The 17,500-nt window shown below is 48.6% G+C and overlaps 1 protein-coding gene across 1 annotated transcript in view; it reads left to right on the forward strand.

Moving 5' to 3' along the window:
• Positions 1–17,500, forward strand: part of npnta (nephronectin a) — a gene marked incomplete at both ends in the record, with an annotated part of 55,882 nt that overhangs the window by 6,350 nt on the left and 32,032 nt on the right. Inside the window, 3 exons of the mRNA XM_080533980.1 lie at positions 1,167–1,267; positions 8,731–8,781; positions 11,566–11,658. Coding sequence (XP_080390106.1) covers positions 1,167–1,267; positions 8,731–8,781; positions 11,566–11,658 — 245 coding nt within the window. The remainder of the gene's footprint in view (positions 1–1,166; positions 1,268–8,730; positions 8,782–11,565; positions 11,659–17,500) is intronic.

Below are 17,500 nucleotides of genomic sequence, written 5' to 3' on the forward strand. Positions count from 1 at the left end.
ACTCTGCCATTGGCTGTATTGCCTTTGAGAACGGCTACAATGGTAACAGGAACGGCCAGTAGGTGTTGTGGTGTGCCCGCCCAGCGGCCGGGTGACACCCTGGCTCACCCAGCATCCTGTAGTCTCTCACACCACACACTCACATCTGACATCACACACACACACATGGCTCAGTTGGCCGTTCTGCTCATTGGCTCACAGTGATAGGGAAAGGTGTTATAATGATGACTCAATTAGGTGGTGTTGTTTTGTTTTTTTTCATTTTTGAAAAAGGATTTAAGAGTCACACATGACTTTGACTCACTCGAACCGCGATGAACCCTAGAATGTGCACTTGTGGTTTCTTTGACAAGGCTTAGACTCTATTAGCTAGTCTACTTTATGGTGTTATTTTTTAGGGATGCTCCGATTTATCGGCCACCGATTTAAATCGGCCGATTTCACTCCAAATGACTCGATCGGTGATCGGCAAAAATGGCCGATCGCAAAAACCGATTTTTTTTTTTTTTTTTTTTTTTTTTTTTTTCCTGGGGAAGACAGATAACTGAACAGAAAACATAGGAGGACGTAACAGTATGTAAACCATGAAGGCCACGTTTATGATGTCTTTTATACAGCCATATCGACTGACTTGGGCTTCAGGCCCTAACTGGGTGATAGGCCAGACCTTTACTATGCCATAAAAATGGGTCTGCGTTTGCTTGATGCCTAATGGATCAAAACTTTTGTCTAAAAAGCAAAAAATATTTAGGCTATCCAGTCAGTTATGTATTTTTAAAAAAATCGGTATCGGTATCGGTATCGGTTGATCTTGAGGAAACAAATCGGTGATCGGTATCGGCCCCAAAAATCCAGATCGGAGCATCCCTATTATTTTTCGGGAATGGCAGACATCCTCTGTTCTCTGATCCTAAACTAGTCGGCCGTTTGCTTCCAAGAGACACAGAGTAGTATTTTCTGTGGTAATATTTACTATGCGAGAGGGAACATTTGATCGCGTGCCAAAGTGAACAAACATCTTGAGGCGGTACCGCCGGGCCTTTTGTGTCGGACTGAGTCTCTCTCCAGGCAAGATAAACGGGCCAGAGTACCAGCCAGGACCCGAACCCGCCATTTAATCTGAACGTGTTAATTGCCTGTGAACTGACAGAGCTGTCTTCTAACAGGTGGCCGCGGCAGATGGCCTCGTCCAATGGGCTGTGTCGTTACGGCGCCAGGATCGACTGCTGCTGGGGATGGACCCGTCACACCTGGGGGCAGTGCCAGCGTGAGTACCACGCCCGTCCTCCCCCCGCCACTGCCGGGGGGAGGGGGGGGGGGGGCAACCAGACGACGTCTGTCTGAGGTTACCAAGGTTACTGGGGTTCTAGCTTGGGGTTCATAGTCGCTTTAACCACATTTAGCTAACGAGGTTGTTATGACCACGATGGGCCGGTCTCCTGGACTCAGGTTAAGCCCTGTTCCTGGATCAGAATGACCTTTCATCAAGGACCAGACAGGCTTAATCTGGGCCTGGGAGACTGGCTCCATAAGCACAATAACCAGGGGCTCTGGCACACACTCGCTGACGCACATCAACGCACATACCTGGTTATGGGCACAGACACACGCGCACGTCTGGCCACACACACACGCAGTCTAGCCACACACACGCGCACTCACACACGCATTGAGAAGGCAGACAATCTTTGGGGGAAAGATTGATTCTTATGAACGGCATACTGACGTTGATGAGAAAACAGACATTGACTGTCAAAACCCCAGGTGGCCTGTGTGGGTAGATGTTTACTGATAGAACATGGAAAGATGGTTATTTGTAAGAAGAGGCACAGACATGATGTCTTGTCAATTAACAAATGATTGTGTCCGATCGGTGTGTGTCTACAAATCTATTCTTAGAATCTATCGTCAAGGTTTCTGAGCAAACCCTGTCTTGTATGAAGGATTCAGAGGATGTTGCTCGTGCGAATACCCTGCGTCCATAGAACCACCGCTCGTTGGGTACAGCGTTACAATTTCACTATCACATTGTACCAGAAGCTCATCATATTGTTGTCCCCCCGCAATTTTTCCCAAAAATCATGTTTTTAATGTAGTTTCTCATAGCATGCCAGGTGCAAACCAGGGGGGGGGGGGGCTGGAGGAAGTAGAACAGCGGAGGAGGATCTCATTGGAATGCATGGAAACCAGAAATGAGTCCACCCGACAGATTTTTCCTGTCTCCGCCCTCCTCCCCCCTGGTGTACACATGAATGGCCCCATTTTTCCGATTGGAAGTTCGATTCAGCCCGTGACTGAGGGTAACGCCGCATGGCGAATACACAAGAAAACCTGCCGTGTCCACACGAGTGGAGTCTGACGGCGATGGGAGTGATGGGGCTTCTGTCACACTGTGATGATTGTACGCTACCCTGAGATGTGGGAGGGGTATTAATAGGTGCAAGGCAGCCTGACAAATGTGAGATATACCCCCCTTGCATGGCTTCGGGACACATTACAGTACAGCTGCTGCTTTAGCTGCGGAAGTGTGATAATTCTGAGGGAAAAAAGACCTGGCGTACGTGGAAGAGAGATAAGGCTGCATGTTGGGTTTCAGGGCTGGGATCGTTTTGATTTCAATTCGGTGAATTCAGGAAGCGGGTTTTTGATTTACGATTCGGAAACGGGAAGACTTTTTGGAAGTCTTTGATTGGAGTTCCTCATTTGTATCCTCCCCCATTGAGGAGAATTTGCCCCCGTTTGCGACAGTCAATGAGTTTGCGATTTGAATAACCTTTGTGAATTCACTGAATTGAAAACTCGGGTTGACTTGATTAACTGGCTAATCACATCGCTTTTCTCACACATCTTTCTCACACATCTTTCTCACACGTCTTTCTCACACATTTAACATTCATATCACCTCATATGCATATTAATTGCCAACTGTTGATTTTTTTCCCTCATCCACCCTACTCATGTCATGTTGAAATTCACTAAATGACGGTTGTTGTTGATTTGATTTGATTTAATCCAGAGGAAAATATGTGTCACACACACACACACACACACACACTGCCGGTTCTGTCTGAAGGCATCAACGTCACTTAGAGGTCTGTTGATTAAGTTTAGCACCGCTCCCTTCCATTGGACACCCTCTAATTTGGGTCTAGTGCCATTCCTCCAGTCAAAGTGGAGTGATACGGAGAGATACGTCTGAGTTCAATGGCCACGGCGCGTCACTTAGAGGTCTGTTGATTGGGTTTGGCACGGGGCCCTACATTGGGTGCCATGGCATTGTGGCCTAGTGCCACTTTGTCCAAAGTAAGAGTTCTAGAGTAGAGTTGAATGGCCTTAGTGTCTGTTGCTCTACTTGTCCCTGTCACATTAACATACAGTGTCCCCCCCCCTGCCAGCCCAATCTCTCCTCTTTATCCCTCCTGCGTCATTTGAGGTGAAAACAAAATTATGCTAATTACATTCGCGAAAGCTTAAACCCTTCTCTGAGAAAAACAAGTTATGGTAATGACATTCCGACTCCCGGCCAGACCCGGACTAGTCCCCCGGAGGGAGAATCTCAGGCAGTCTTATCGCCAAGTGGGATGGGTTGTTTTGTTTTTTGCCGCTGGCCTTGAGAAACCAACCCCCCCCCCTAGCCCCTAAGCCCTAGACACTTACTAGTAGATCTGTAAGTATAGTAGTGTGTAGATCTGACAGCAGTCGATAAGTAGGCCTATAAGCTACAACTTGGAAATTTGCCTCCAGGCTAAACCTGGAACGTATGTTGACAGGAATGTTGATGGATGTGCATTGTCCCGGGGGAATAAACGAAAGTTAATGGCGGGGGAGGGGGGGGTTGTTATTTATACTCTCTTATTTATATCAATCCAATTCTCTCAGATCTACACCAGTGTATCATTGGACCGCAAAGGCCCCAGATCACGGTGATGGGTAGGCCCAGTAGAACAGCAGAAGAGCAGGGTAATGTTGCCCTCCCTCCCTCTCCTTTGGCTTGGCTCAGCCTCCGCTCCAGAGCTCCATGTTCGTTGGAACGGATATGGAGGTTGGCACAGTTTTCAGACAGGACAGGAAATGACATCATTGATAAGGCTGGAGGAGACGTCTTTATTTATTTATTCCCGTTTGGGCTCGTCCCAAAACAATTAGGAGGATTATGGGAGTAGGTTATGTTGTTGGAAAGAACAGAAAGCGAAAGCTCTCTAGGTGATGATGTGATGCCTTTGAACAGGACCTGGTTATGTTGAGTAAACGGCAGTGTGTGTGTGTGTGTGTGTGTGTGTGTGTGTGTGTGTGTGTATGCGTGTGTGTGCGTGTGTGTGTGTGTATGTCTGTATGTCTGTGTGTGTGTGTGTGTGTGTGTGCGCGCGTGTGTCTGTCTGTCCGTCTGTCCGTCCGTCTCCTAACATCGTTCCAACAACACCCAATCTGGAGTCGCACACATTCTGTGTCGAGTTGAAAAAACTAGTGTATACCGCAGAGCTTTCAACCGCCCCCCCCCCCCCCGCCCCCGTCCCTCCATCCCCCTGTGGTCTCAGAAAACCCTATCATTTCCCCTCCTGGCACTGCGTGTCATTAATCAATGCCCAGGGAAGAACCAGCGCGTCCAAAATAACACCTCCTCCAAACTCCCTCGCCTCGCAAACCTAATCACTTGATACCATAATCAGCCCCCCATCGCCCCGCCCCTGCTGATCTACAGTCCAGAGAGGGGGAGGGAGGGAGGGAGGGAGGGGGGGAGGGAGGGAGGGAGGGAGAGAGAGAGGGAGACAAGGAAGAGAGAGAATGGGGGAGAGAGAGACTTAAGAGTGAGGGAGGGGGGGGGGAGAGGGGGAAAAGAGAGAGAATTAAGAGGGGGGGGAGAGAGAGAGAGTGAAGGAAGTGGGGGGAAGGAAGGCTTGAGTAGGGGAGAGAGAGAGAGAGAGAGAGGGGAAAAAAATGAGAATTAAGAGGGGAGAGAGTGTGAAGGAAGTGGGGGAAGGAAGGAAGAGAGAGTAGGGGAGAGAGAATTAAGAGGGAGAGAGAGAGAGAGAGAGAGAGAGGGGGGGGGGGGGTGGGGGAGGGAGGAGCTGGGCAGTTGTCATGGATTATAGGTCTCTGAGTTTGAGACCAGGGTGCAGATTAGATTGGTGCTATCGGGTTCTGGCCCGGGTTTCAGCCTCAAGAGTTCAATGATCGGTTTGGGTGACTGCCCGCAAAGAATGAGCAACTTAATGGATCTGCCCCGGACGGACTTAAAAGCTCCTTGAACTGGGGGACAGAGAGGAGAGGGGGTGAGAGAGAGGAAGAGGGAGGGAGGGAGAGACGTGAGAGGTAGGGACAGGGAAAGAGAGTAGAAAGAAGAGAGAGAGCGAAAGAGAGTGGGAGAGAACAGTTTGGAGATGGATTCTATGCTGGTGCCCGTGGTGGTGCCCGAATTGCAGCGTTGCAGTGTTGTTATTTAGTCCAACAAACCAGCCACTGCAGGCAGATACAGTATGTACCGTGTTTGAGTCATCTCAACAAACCGAAACCCCACTGTTCTCCCTCTCTCCCTCTCCTGAGAAGAACAGAAGAAAACGCACCATGTAAGCAGAGGATAAGCGCACCGTTGACAACACTTGTTTACACACCCTTTCATTTAATTCCGGAGAATAGCTAGTTTTAGTGATTTGTTGGGGGGGGCGAAAATGAGCTGATAGGAGCGTTGTTATGGTGGTTTTGTCAGGTGTCAGGCATGGAGCCAGGGTTTTTTCTTCTGCCACAGCTGCATGGCTGGGAGAGTCGGGCTGTCGGGGGTGCGTCCTCCTCCCCGCCAGAGTCACTTAGTCATAACAAGATCTTGGATTGGATTTAATTATGACGGATTAGGTCCAATGAGGGAAGGAGGGAAGTTTAGCCAACATGAGACCAAACCACGCAGGGAGCGACTGATGATACCTCAAAGCCCCTCCCACTCCCCCCCCCCCCCCCCTCTCTCTCTCTCCCCCACCCCCCTCCCACTCCCCCCCAACCCCAACCCTCTCTCTCTCTCCCCCACCCCCCTCCCACTGCCCCCCAACCCAAACCCTCTCTCTCTCCCCCTCTCCAAGCCTCTGAGTGGATTTAAAGGGGAACATTAAGCCCCATATTAACTCTCTCCTATGGTCTGGTGCTTTGATCCCTCTGCAGATTTCAGGAAATCCATGAGGATTGAGATGTTTGGTGCAGTTTCACCAAGACAGACCCGTCTAGCAGTTCACCCTCTCTCTCCAAGTACAAAGTAGGCCGGATTAGGACAGGACTTTTAATTAGGTAATAGAAACCCTATGAGTGATTGACAAAACGAGGAATCTGATATGTATTTTAAATTCCTTGCCTTGAATCTCCATTTCCTTCTTGATCGCTGATCTGTAAGGACTTGGATGGGTGAAATCTATTCGATGGAACCCTTATGTATTTTCCTCTATTAGTCGATAATGAGGTTATAGACTCAAGGCACAATCCGCTAAAGTTCCCATTTTACAAACAAGCGCAGTGACAGTTGTTACGACTAACGTTACAGGGTAAAGGTTGTGCCTTTAAGAATACCGCGGTTTAGAAAGACAGACATTCATAGCGTATGTTTACATTCCAAAACTAGCTGATCTTAGACTGCCTTGATATCAACTATCAAGTACTTCCTCAAAGAGCAATCTGTTTACACTCAAGTACAGTGCTTGGTGTTGGTTCTACTCAAGAAAACATACAGTCGTGTATTCCTCACATTCAAAGGGAAGTTGAATTCAACATCACAGGATGGACTGCCTCTCACAGCATGGTAGAAGCGTGGAAAGCCCAACAGCGTTGCTTTCTTCCCCCCTCTCTCTTAGATGTACGAGCTTCAGACATACGCAGTGAATCACCAGGGAGCTCAACAAACCCCTGCAGATTCTGTCGCTGTCTTTTCCACGTTAATTCGATTATCTAAAACTCCCATTTTGTAAACAGAAGTTTGAGTTATATAAAGTGGGGGAAAGTGGTATTCAACACATCAACAATTGTTTGATTCGATATTACCATTGCCGCTATTCACATGAAATTTAGACCAGACGTCAACTGTAAGTATTAACTATTAACTACACAGCTAAAGAAATTGTAACATTCCAATCCATCAAAAAAATCTATGTGCAATAAAGTGGAATGACATAGGAAAAAAGGTGTTGAACACAGTAAGAAAAAAGCACTAAACCAGCTTATGCCACTAATGAGTTGACTCCTACCTGTGCTAATTAGAATCAGCTGGGTTTGTGCATGTTGGTGGGTAAGTACTTCCACCCTTTGAAAAAAGTCACCGAGCTTTCCTGCAAGAAACATCTCATGATGGGTAGAGGCGAAGAGCTCTCCCAAGACCTTCGCAACAAGATTGTTGAGCAGCATAGTAATGACACTGCTTACCGTTGGATTTCTCAACTCCTAAATGTTCCTATAAACACCATTATCCGCGGGAAAAACTTTACTCAACCATCAACCGGCCACGCACAGGAGCTCCTCGCAAGATTTCTGACCGGGCAGTCAGAAGGTCAGTCAGAAGAGTAGCCCAAGAGCCAAGGACCACTCAAGCAGAGCTCCAGAAAGACCCGGAAGCAGCAGGTACAGTTGTCACCGGTGCACTCCACGGTCACGGTCTCCGTTCAGAATCACCCTTGAAGACTCCGTTACTGAAGAATGGGCATGTTAGAGCTTGTTTGAAGTTTGCTACAGAACATTTGGAGAAGCCTGTAGATTACTAGGAGAATGTAGTCTGGTCAGACGAGACCAAAAAAAAATACATTTTCACAACAATATGGTGCTCCATGTTTGGAGGAGAAATGGCTCTGCATATGATCCAAATAATACCATACGTACAGTGAAGTTTGGAGGTGGAAGCATCATGATATGATGTTGATATGGCTGTTTCTCTTCACATGGTACTGATGGAATCCAAATTATCGAAGGGAAGATGAATGGAGACATGGACCGGGAAATTCTTGAGAAGAATCTGTTGCCGTCCACCAGGATGATGAGGATGAGGAAGAAAAGAAAGGTGTAGGACTGGTTTAGTCACCAGACTTAAATCCAATAGAATATTTGTGGAAGGAACTGAAGATCAAGATTCACCAGCGCCCCCCCTGGAATCTTCCAGATTTCAAGACTGTCTGTGTTGAAGAATGGGCCAAAATCCCACCTGATCACTGTGAGAAATTCTTTTTTTCATACAGGAAGCGTCTTGAAGCTGTCATTAGAAACAAAGGCTTCTCGACCAAGTATTAAACACATTTCAGTTTGCGTGTTCAATACTTCCCCCTTTATTGCACATAGCTTTTCTTATGGATTGGAGTATCCAAATGTCTTTCGCTGTGTGGTTTTATTGAGTTAATACCAATGTCTGGTCTAAATTTCATGTGAATAGCTTTAATGGAAATATGTTGAAGATTTTTTTTTTTTATGTGTTGAATACTTATATCCCCCGCTGTAGCTAGCAACCAGCTTCGTGGTGGGGGGTGGGGGGGGCGCGGCGCGGGTAAGACTCTTGCTCGCTCTGCGTGTGGGCTCTACATGCAATGTGTGCGACTCCTCAACGGTTTTGTGTTTGTTTGCAAACGTTTTCAGGAATGCTTGTTCATCACCGAGACCAAGCTTGCGCTTGCTCTCACATGTCATGTTTTCTTTGTTTTGTTTTTTGTTCCTCCTTTTACAAGACTAAAACAGCCTGGAATTTCCTTTGTTTGTTTGGACATTCTTTGTGTTTTGCAGCCCTCTACGCCCTAACGCACAGAGTAATCGGGATAAGGTGCCAACCCCAAGGTTAGCTCACTCACCTCAACATGCTTTCTTGAAATAATCTTGGCAAGACGTGTCCATGAGGCACATCCTCTGAATCCCGCGTTCACTCACTCACTCACTTATTTATAGTCTCTAGTCTCTCTCTCCACCCTCCCCCTCCTCCCCCCTCCTCTTCCCCCTGGGCAGTGAATATAGACTGTGTTTGCACCAGCAGTAAGTCTGTGTGACAAGAATGTGATGCCTTTCTGATGTTTATTGAAACACTCGTCCACTCAATGTTTGTTATGTCCCAATGTAAACCATACAGTAGTCCATACACCAGAACATCAACACCCCTAGACAAGGACACAAAGAAACACTGACCAGTAACCTTATCTGGATAATATGTCAAGCGAGTCATATATACAGGAACCAGCTGCTATCCTATAGCTGTGATGGCTTCAACACAACACCACTTGCGTCGTTTGTATTAGTTTCCAAGGAGTTGATGCACATTCGGGCATATCGCCATCGTTCTAAAAACGAACACACAAACCGCGGGGGTGACCGATGATGACCTAGCGAAGCAGCTCCATCCGTAGAAGGACCCCGGAGAGGCTCGCGGGAATGCCTGATGCAACGGGGGTGTCATCGGTATGCGCGTTCCCGAAGTATCCGCGGAACGAGGGCGATACGGGGCATGCGGGGCACTCTGCTGCAGCTGACGGTGGCGGACGTTATTAGCCCACCATGTCGTTTGATGAAGTTAATAGACGCAGGGGTACTTCCCCCCCCCCCCCCTCCCGACCGCTTTGCCAGACCGCCGATTTTAAAAAAGACGCCCTTTCCCTGAATCAAAGCCTGGGGGATTGGTTACCTCAGAGGGGTTCTTCAACACACCCCCTCCCCCCACGCCACCCTCCCTCCCTCCCATACCCTCCATAGATCCCCTTCAATCTTAAAAATAACACCCCCCTCAGCGTGTGACTATGATATCTAGCCGTATTAATAAACGATTCGATCACCTCGCTTTGATCCTGAAAGATCTCTGACCAGATAAGGACTTGACCTAATACATTTTTTTACAGGTCTCACTCTCCCTCCACGTTCAACCCCAGCCCTCCATCCACCTCCAATTCAGGCCAATTTATTTGTGTGTAGTTCTTTTTTTATGTTATTATCTGGAAGCCTAAATCCCAGACTTTCACAGCTCGGCGCGCTTTTTAACACCCTATCTCGTATCGCAGGTTTTTTTTGGTGAGTTAACACAGGATTCCTCCTATTACATTACCACCGCCGTCTAATAAAAAGGAATACGAGTGGTACGATGCTATCTCCATTAGACGATCGCCCCGCTAATGCTCGTGTGCCTTTCAGTCGCATCGGAGCAGCAATATGCCGGGGTTGAAATAGGATTCTTTCATCTCCCATGACCGGGCCCTCTGGGTTTAATTCCAGGTCCGATACAATGATACGCTTCATGGCGATGATGTTTTTTTTTACAGGAGGGAAAATCGAGGAAAAAGAGAGAATTCTCGTTGAGAATTTAAGCTCCTTTTTAGGAGTGTTTTCGTATTTTTGGCCTACTTCTGATATGAAGCTTACGAGGTTAATGTTCTCACCCAAACATTCCTTCCACCTGCTACACACGCACACACACACACACACACACACACTGAGACCGACACGCCACACACACACGCACGCACACACACACACACACAAAGTACGCACAGACAGTACACAAACACACACACACACACGCGCCAGGCTGACCCGGGGAGTACAGACTATCAACTTCTCTCTCCCTCCCTTCTCCTGCCATGCCTCGTTCACCCTCCCCCCCCCCCCCCCAAAAAAAAGGTTGTGACCAGGCCCGCCCAGCCCCCCCCCACACACACACTCCTCGCGCCACTCCTTTGTGCTCTCCTCGCGCCCGCCATAATTACCCGCTCTGACCGCTCCGTATTATGACAAGCTTAATGAAGCTTTTAATGGAGAAAATCAGTGTCACTTGGCTGGAGAGCGTCCCGCACACTTGCCAGTTGGGTTGCCATGCTGCGCTGAGCACAGTCAGATAGAAACACCAGAGCAACACCACCTTTTCCTGGAACACACACACACAGAGAGAGAGACACTGCAGAGCTGTACAATTACACCCCCCCCCCACCCTCCTGTGTCCCATAGCTGGACCGCTCGGCCCTCAACACTAAAGCACTTCACACAATGCGCAAAATGTGCAGCCGAGGGAGTTCCGCGTCGTCTGTGCCGGTGAATAACATCGAACGCCGACGTACCGTCATTTAATAACCGACCAGTGAGGTAGAATAGCGGTAGTAGTAGCTCTTAAAGCCTGAGAAACCAGACCTCATTACCTCTCTTACAAAGTACAGTGTGGTAAAAGGGAAAAACGTGTACGTTGTATAATGGAGCGATATCACCAAGGAAACGGGTTTGCACTTTAGCAAAGGGGCAGCGGAAGCTATTAATGGGAGCTATAGATCCAATGTGGTTCTCATTTGAAGCACGCTAGCTCTGTATTGAACTTGAAGTCCTAATGCTCTAATCCGCATAAGTATGACACACACACACATGCGTACACGCACACACACACACAGAAACACACGCACACTTCTCCACCTCACACACACGGTGACAGGGAAGGTTTAGTCAACAAGAGGGGAAGCGAGTGGGGAGTTGAAGGAGTGAGATATATCTGGAGGGATTAAGAGGCTTTGTCATACTGATCTGAGACCTGTGTTTACCAGGGAATTGTTCTCATCTGCCTCTGTCTATCGTAACCCTCCCCCACCCCCCCACCCCTAGCTCTGTGCCAGCACGGCTGCAAACACGGAGACTGCGTCGGTCCGAACAAGTGCAAATGCCACCCGGGGTTCACCGGCAAGACCTGCAATCAAGGTAAGATCTCTTCCCACTACCCGCCGCCCCCCCCACCTCCGCCGCCCCCACCTCCCCCGCACCGAACCAACTTGTCTTGAAACCACACAGTAATTACCTCTGAGTCTCTGAGAGAAAACGGGAGGCCATTCTGGGAGATCTCTCATACTGTACTACTCACACCCTTGGTCCCTGTCTCATCAACCACCCCCCCCCCCCCTCATCTGAATGGATTGGATGGGGGTCAGATATGTTGACCGTGGCTTCACGTTCTGCACCCCTCTCTCTCTCTCTCTCTCTCTCTCTCTCTGTCTCTGTCTCTGTCTCTCCCTCTCCCTCTCCCTCTCCTCTCCCTTTCTCTCTCTCTCTCTCTCTCTCTCTCTCTCTCTGTCTCTCTCTCTCTCTCTCTCTCTCTCTCTCTCTCTCTCTCTCTCTCTCTCTCTCTCTCTCTCTTTCTCTCTCTCCAGGAGGTTAAGTGGAGCTCCTGGCATTGCGCCGTAATAATCACTCTGGGTGTTTCAAGTCTGCGCTCATTAAAGGAGACACACCTAGAGGGGAGGGAGGGGCGGGGAGGAGGGCACAGAGGCCAGAGAGAGAGGGAGGGAGAGAGAGAGAGGGGGGGGGGGGGGGGAGAGAGAGAGGGAGGGGAGGGAGGGAAGGAAAGAGAGAGAGGGAAGGAGATAGAGGGAAGGAGATAGAGAGAAGAGAGGGAAGGAGGGAAGGAGAGAGAGAAAGAAAGAGAGTGGGGGGGGGAGACTTTTGTGCAAGCATGACTTTTCTTCAGCGCTCCAAGACCAGAACAACCCTCCCAACCCTGCTGACATCAGCATTTCTCCAAAAAGGAAACTTTTTTAATGTTTTAATTGCAGGGAGACGGTGTCGCCCCCGGCGATGGAGGAATAATCATTGTTTGTTGTTTACAAGTTCACAATGGGAAGGATCAGTCTCATTAATGCTTCTCTTTATTCACCGGGCGGACGCTGACTCTGCCCGAGCGGACAGACAGTAGTTAGGTGCTATAATCACGTGTGTGTGTGTGTGTGTGTGTGTGTGTGTGTGTGTGTGTGTGGAGAGTAACAAAGTCCTGATGATTCAGCTGAAATGGAAATGACTGGGGGGGGGGGCAGGGGGGGGGAGGGGGGTTGTTGAGTGATTCTGGGAGTACAGCATCCCTACAACAAACATCTCAATTACTGACCTGAGATCATTCAGGCCTGGGCTGGATGCATGCTATCACAATGACGTGTGTGTGTGTGTGTGTGTGTGTGTGTGTGTGTGTGTTCTTCTAGCAGTGTGACTGCCAGTGGCTCCTGGTCCTAGCATAGATTTATTTTTATTATCATGACTGATGTATAGATTATTCACAAATGTACTGCAAATGCAAATAGCTTTGGATAAATGTCTAGAATGTAAATGTGTGTGTGTATGCGCCTGTGTTAGCTGCACACATATTAATGCAGATTAATGGCGATATTAATGCTCATACGTGTGTGTGTGTGTGTGCGTGTGTGTGTGGTGTGTGTGTGTGCGTGTGTGTGTGTGCGTGTGTGCGTGTGCGTGTGCGTGTGCGGTGTGTGCGTGTGCGTGTGCGTGTGTGTGTGTGTGTCAGAAAAGCTGACACCGCCGCCCCTCCCCCGTCCAGGACGTTTGAGGTAAACCTGAGCGGCCTGAAAAACACATGTGGAATTCACGCCCTGGAGACAGGAATAGGAGAGTGTGTAATTAAAAACAAGACAAAATCCTTTCCGGAATGTACCGATGACTCAACCTGCATTTCTCACAGGCCAGGGGAGAGAGGTGGCTCCGGTCTGCTGTCCGCTTGACGAGACAGCTCAACTCTCTTAGTCTTATTTTTCTCTCTCTCTCTCTCTCCTCTCTCCTCTCTCTCTCTCCTTCTCTATCTCTCTCTTTGTCTCTCTCTCTCTCTGTGTCTCTGTCTGTCTCTCTCTCTGTCTCTCTCTGTCTCTCTCTGTCTCTCTCTGTCTCTCTCTCTCTCTCTGTGTCTCTGTCTGTCTCTCTCTCTCTCTCTGTCTCTCTGTCTCTCTCTCTCTCTCTCTCTCTCAAAAATGAAAGAAAGAAAGCAAAAAGAAAAGAGGCAGGAAAAATGATTTTCTTACCGTTTACTGGAGGACCCACTTTTAACGTTGTCAGTTTAATGAGACTTGTCAGGTGAAATGTGCTAAGAAAAAAATTCCAACTGTTCCCGAGACAGAACGAGTTCATTTAAGTGGCCATCGAAATCTCGTTTGTCAATTAAGGCCCGTGCTTTTGACAGGGCTCCGTGTTTGACTGCGTGCGACCGACTTGAATGCCGACTCTTTTTTTTTCCCGCTCCTTTGTTTCGGTGTCGAGTTAACCTTGAGCTTGGGCTTTCATTAGTCAAACCTGACAGATTTGGAGTTTTCTCCTCACTCAGACCACTCCGAGGGCGGGAGAACCATTGACTTGTCGTTCGCTGTTGGTTCTCCTTGTCTGTTGTCGACGTGACGGGTTCATTTTTCCCGCCTCCCAGCTGTTCGTCGATCTGTTGTCTGTTTGGTCCCAGGAACTGTTTGACATCCATTAATTATGTTACTATTCATGTCTAATGGAATGGAGCTGTTTGCATAGGGATCTGAGGTCTGGGAACACACACGCACACACACATGGATACGTACACACACACACAGAGAGACACAGACACGCACGCATGCACACTCACACAAACACACACACACAGAGAGACACAGACACGCACGCATGCACACTCACACAAACACACACACACAGAGAGACACAGACACGCACGCATGCACACTCACACAAACACACACACACAGAGAGACACAGACACACACACACACACACACACACACACACACACACACACACACACACTGAGAGGTGAGGAGAAATGCATGACCCTCGAGGCACTGGGATAAAGAACAGTGTTAAAATGCCAAAACACTCCAAGTGTGTGTGAGTCTCTCTCTCTGTGTGTGTGTGTGTGTGTGTGTGTGTGTGGGCGTAAAGTGTGGTGAGACACAAGAGGGAAGCGATACAAGTTGATAGCGAAAACAAAGGGAAGAAAGGAGAAGAGAGATGTTTGATTAGTCTCTTTCATCATCATCATTTCTACTGTTGGCTGGTGGTTTATTAATGCTGCCGCGTTGAGATGATATGATGAATAATTTCACAATCGTTTCACTTTGGGAGTTAATTTAGAATCACGGATCAAACAGTCCTCGCCGAAAACATCACATGAAAATAAAACTGCTGACTGTTAACGATGATGACTTTTTAATATCGAATTCATTACAATAATCTGGGACGTAATTAGCATGAGGGTGGAATAAAATCACAAGCAGGCGGTTTCGGAGCGGTTTCTATTCTGAGAGAACTCCATCATGTTATCTGTTAATTGAGAGTGTCTCTGTCACGTTGGTGTGTGCACGTGTGAACGTGTGTGTGTGTGTGTGTGTGTGTGTGTGAACGTGTCTGTGTGTGTGTGCGTGTGTGTGGGTGTGTGCGTGTGTGTGCGTGTGTGTGTGTGCGTGTGTGTGTGTGTGTGTGTGTGCGCGCGCGCGGTGTGTGAGCGTGTGTGTGTGTGGGTGTGTGTGTGTGTGTGTGTCTGCGCGTGCGTGCGCGCGGTGCGTTATGGCACACAACCCGATGGCGTAATCCATTCCAGTCTCTCCCGCAGATCAAATCGTTTTTAATAAGATGATTATTTTTTCCTCCAGAGATTTCCTTTAATTAGTCTTGGCTCTTACCTGCCGTTAAGATGCTATTTAAGGGTCTGGCCTCGTTGAGAAAGAGCCCTGGTAATGTCTCCGACATCCAGAGATAGGGCTATATATCTGTAATCCAGCTCCGAGCTCTCCGTTTTAATAACAATGGACCTCCAGAATGCTTATTTATCTTCTGCCGTGTCAGTGCCGGGCGGCCAGCCAGCTCGCTGACGGAGCCTCTCCAAATATTATCCCTCCTCTCCGCTCCGCACCGCCAGAGTCATGTCGGCGCTTTCTCCCGTGTCATCGTTCAGCGTTCGGCTGTTTTGAAAATATGAGCTAAGATTGGGAGACGTATCTTTTATTGTAAGACCTCCTGGCGTACACCCGTGCTGTTTGACTTTGTTAAACCCCCCCTCACCCTGTTGGCTAAAATCAACAAGGTTTTTGGGACGGCTTTCTTCCTTGGTTTGAGGTTTGGTAGACCTCGACGTGGTCTGTGTTAGGTCCAAACACATAGAGAGGGTGAGGGTCCGGAAGGAGGTGTGTTAATGAGTGGAAGTGAGTTTGATAGGACAGTGTATGGTACAGTACAGACTTCAGAAAGTGTTCAGACCCCTTCAATGAAAGTATATACTGTGTGTGTGTGTGTGTGTGTGTGTGTGGGGGGGGGGGGTGTTTCTGCTGTGTGTGTAAGATCAGTCAGTATATTTCTGCCAAAACCACATAGTAACCTGTGTCTGAGGACATGCTGGGTGGTGACAAGCCACATGAAACACTATGAACAGACTTCCACTATGAACAGACTCCCTCAGGGCTGCTTCTTTAGCCTGTGGCAAAAAAGTCCTATTTCTTGAAGTTGTTTTTGGTCATCAGAAGTATGCTATCGTTTATTGTGTGTGTGTGTGTGTGTGTGTGTGTGTGAGAGAGAGAGTGTATGAGTGTGTGTGCAGATAGAGATAGAGACAGAGCAGTGTTTCCAGTAGGATTTTGTGAGAGTGTGTGGTGGGTGGGTGGACCTTGGTCCTCATAATGGGGGGGGGGGGGATTATCGCTCGCGTTAAATCATATGGACCTACAGTAGAGGCAGTGTCCCAAAGATTGCGTTGCTTACATATAAAAATGGCATTGCTCATGTGTAAAAGATATTCGGCTTGTTATGAGACAATGGCGTGACAGATTATACTATGGCGGGCGGTCGACACAGTCTAGGTAATTAATGGGAAACTCTCTCTCTCTCTCTCTCTCTCACTCTCTCTCTCCCTCTCTCTCTCTCTCTCTGGCCGCCCAGTCTGTCTGAGGCGATATGTTTAGGTTGAAAGTCCGACGCAGCTGCGAGCAGACCGCCCCCCACCCTCATTTCCATGTCATCGTATAATTAGCCGTCGTCACCCCTGGCCTCCGACGTTTATTTTTCCACCGCCGTTCTCATGCGACGCGGTCCATCTCCCGCCCCCTCGATCAGGCTCAGCAATGACGTTGTTTGTTTGGACCTGCGTGAACACCTGATCTGGTACTGTGAACTAGAGAAGCAGCGACTCTCCTTTAAAAGGGGAACCACTTCAACCCTTCGAACATCGCAACGCCCCAAGTCCCATCTACATTATGTCTGTATCGCCTTCCCCCTCTCTGTTAACAATAGGTCTTGTTAACTGACATGAGAAGGGGAGGGGGGGTGGGGGGTGGGTGGGGTGGGTTGTGGAGGCTGACGTGATGGCAGCCTCACCTTGATGTTGTCGGTTGAAATGGAATACCTCAGGTGGCCTTTGAACTAACACACCAAGACAGATGGGAGCTGGAGGAACCCGCCACTGATTTCTCTCACTGTTTCATCCCCCTCTCCGGGGAAGAGACATGCCAAAGGGAGAGAAGACGAGATGGGAAGCAGACCCGACCCTCTTTCTCTCTCTCTCTCTCTCTCTCGCTCGTGCTCTCTCTCTTTCTTTTTTGGGGTTATTTGCTCACGTCCAGATCCCCACCAGTGTAATCCTCTTTGCTGCATAATGTCCTTCTGACAGGAATGTGACGAGGCCGGAGTGTTCTAATCCGGAGTTGTTTTTCACTCACCTCTCTCTCTCTCCCTCTCCCCCCTCCTCCTCCTCCTCTCCCTCTCCCCCTCCTCCTCCTCCTCTCTCTCTCCCTCTCCCCCCTCC

Source organism: Nansenia antarctica (genome assembly GCF_963989245.1).
Source record: "Nansenia antarctica genome assembly, chromosome: 6".
Lineage (NCBI taxonomy): Eukaryota > Metazoa > Chordata > Actinopteri > Argentiniformes > Microstomatidae > Nansenia > Nansenia antarctica.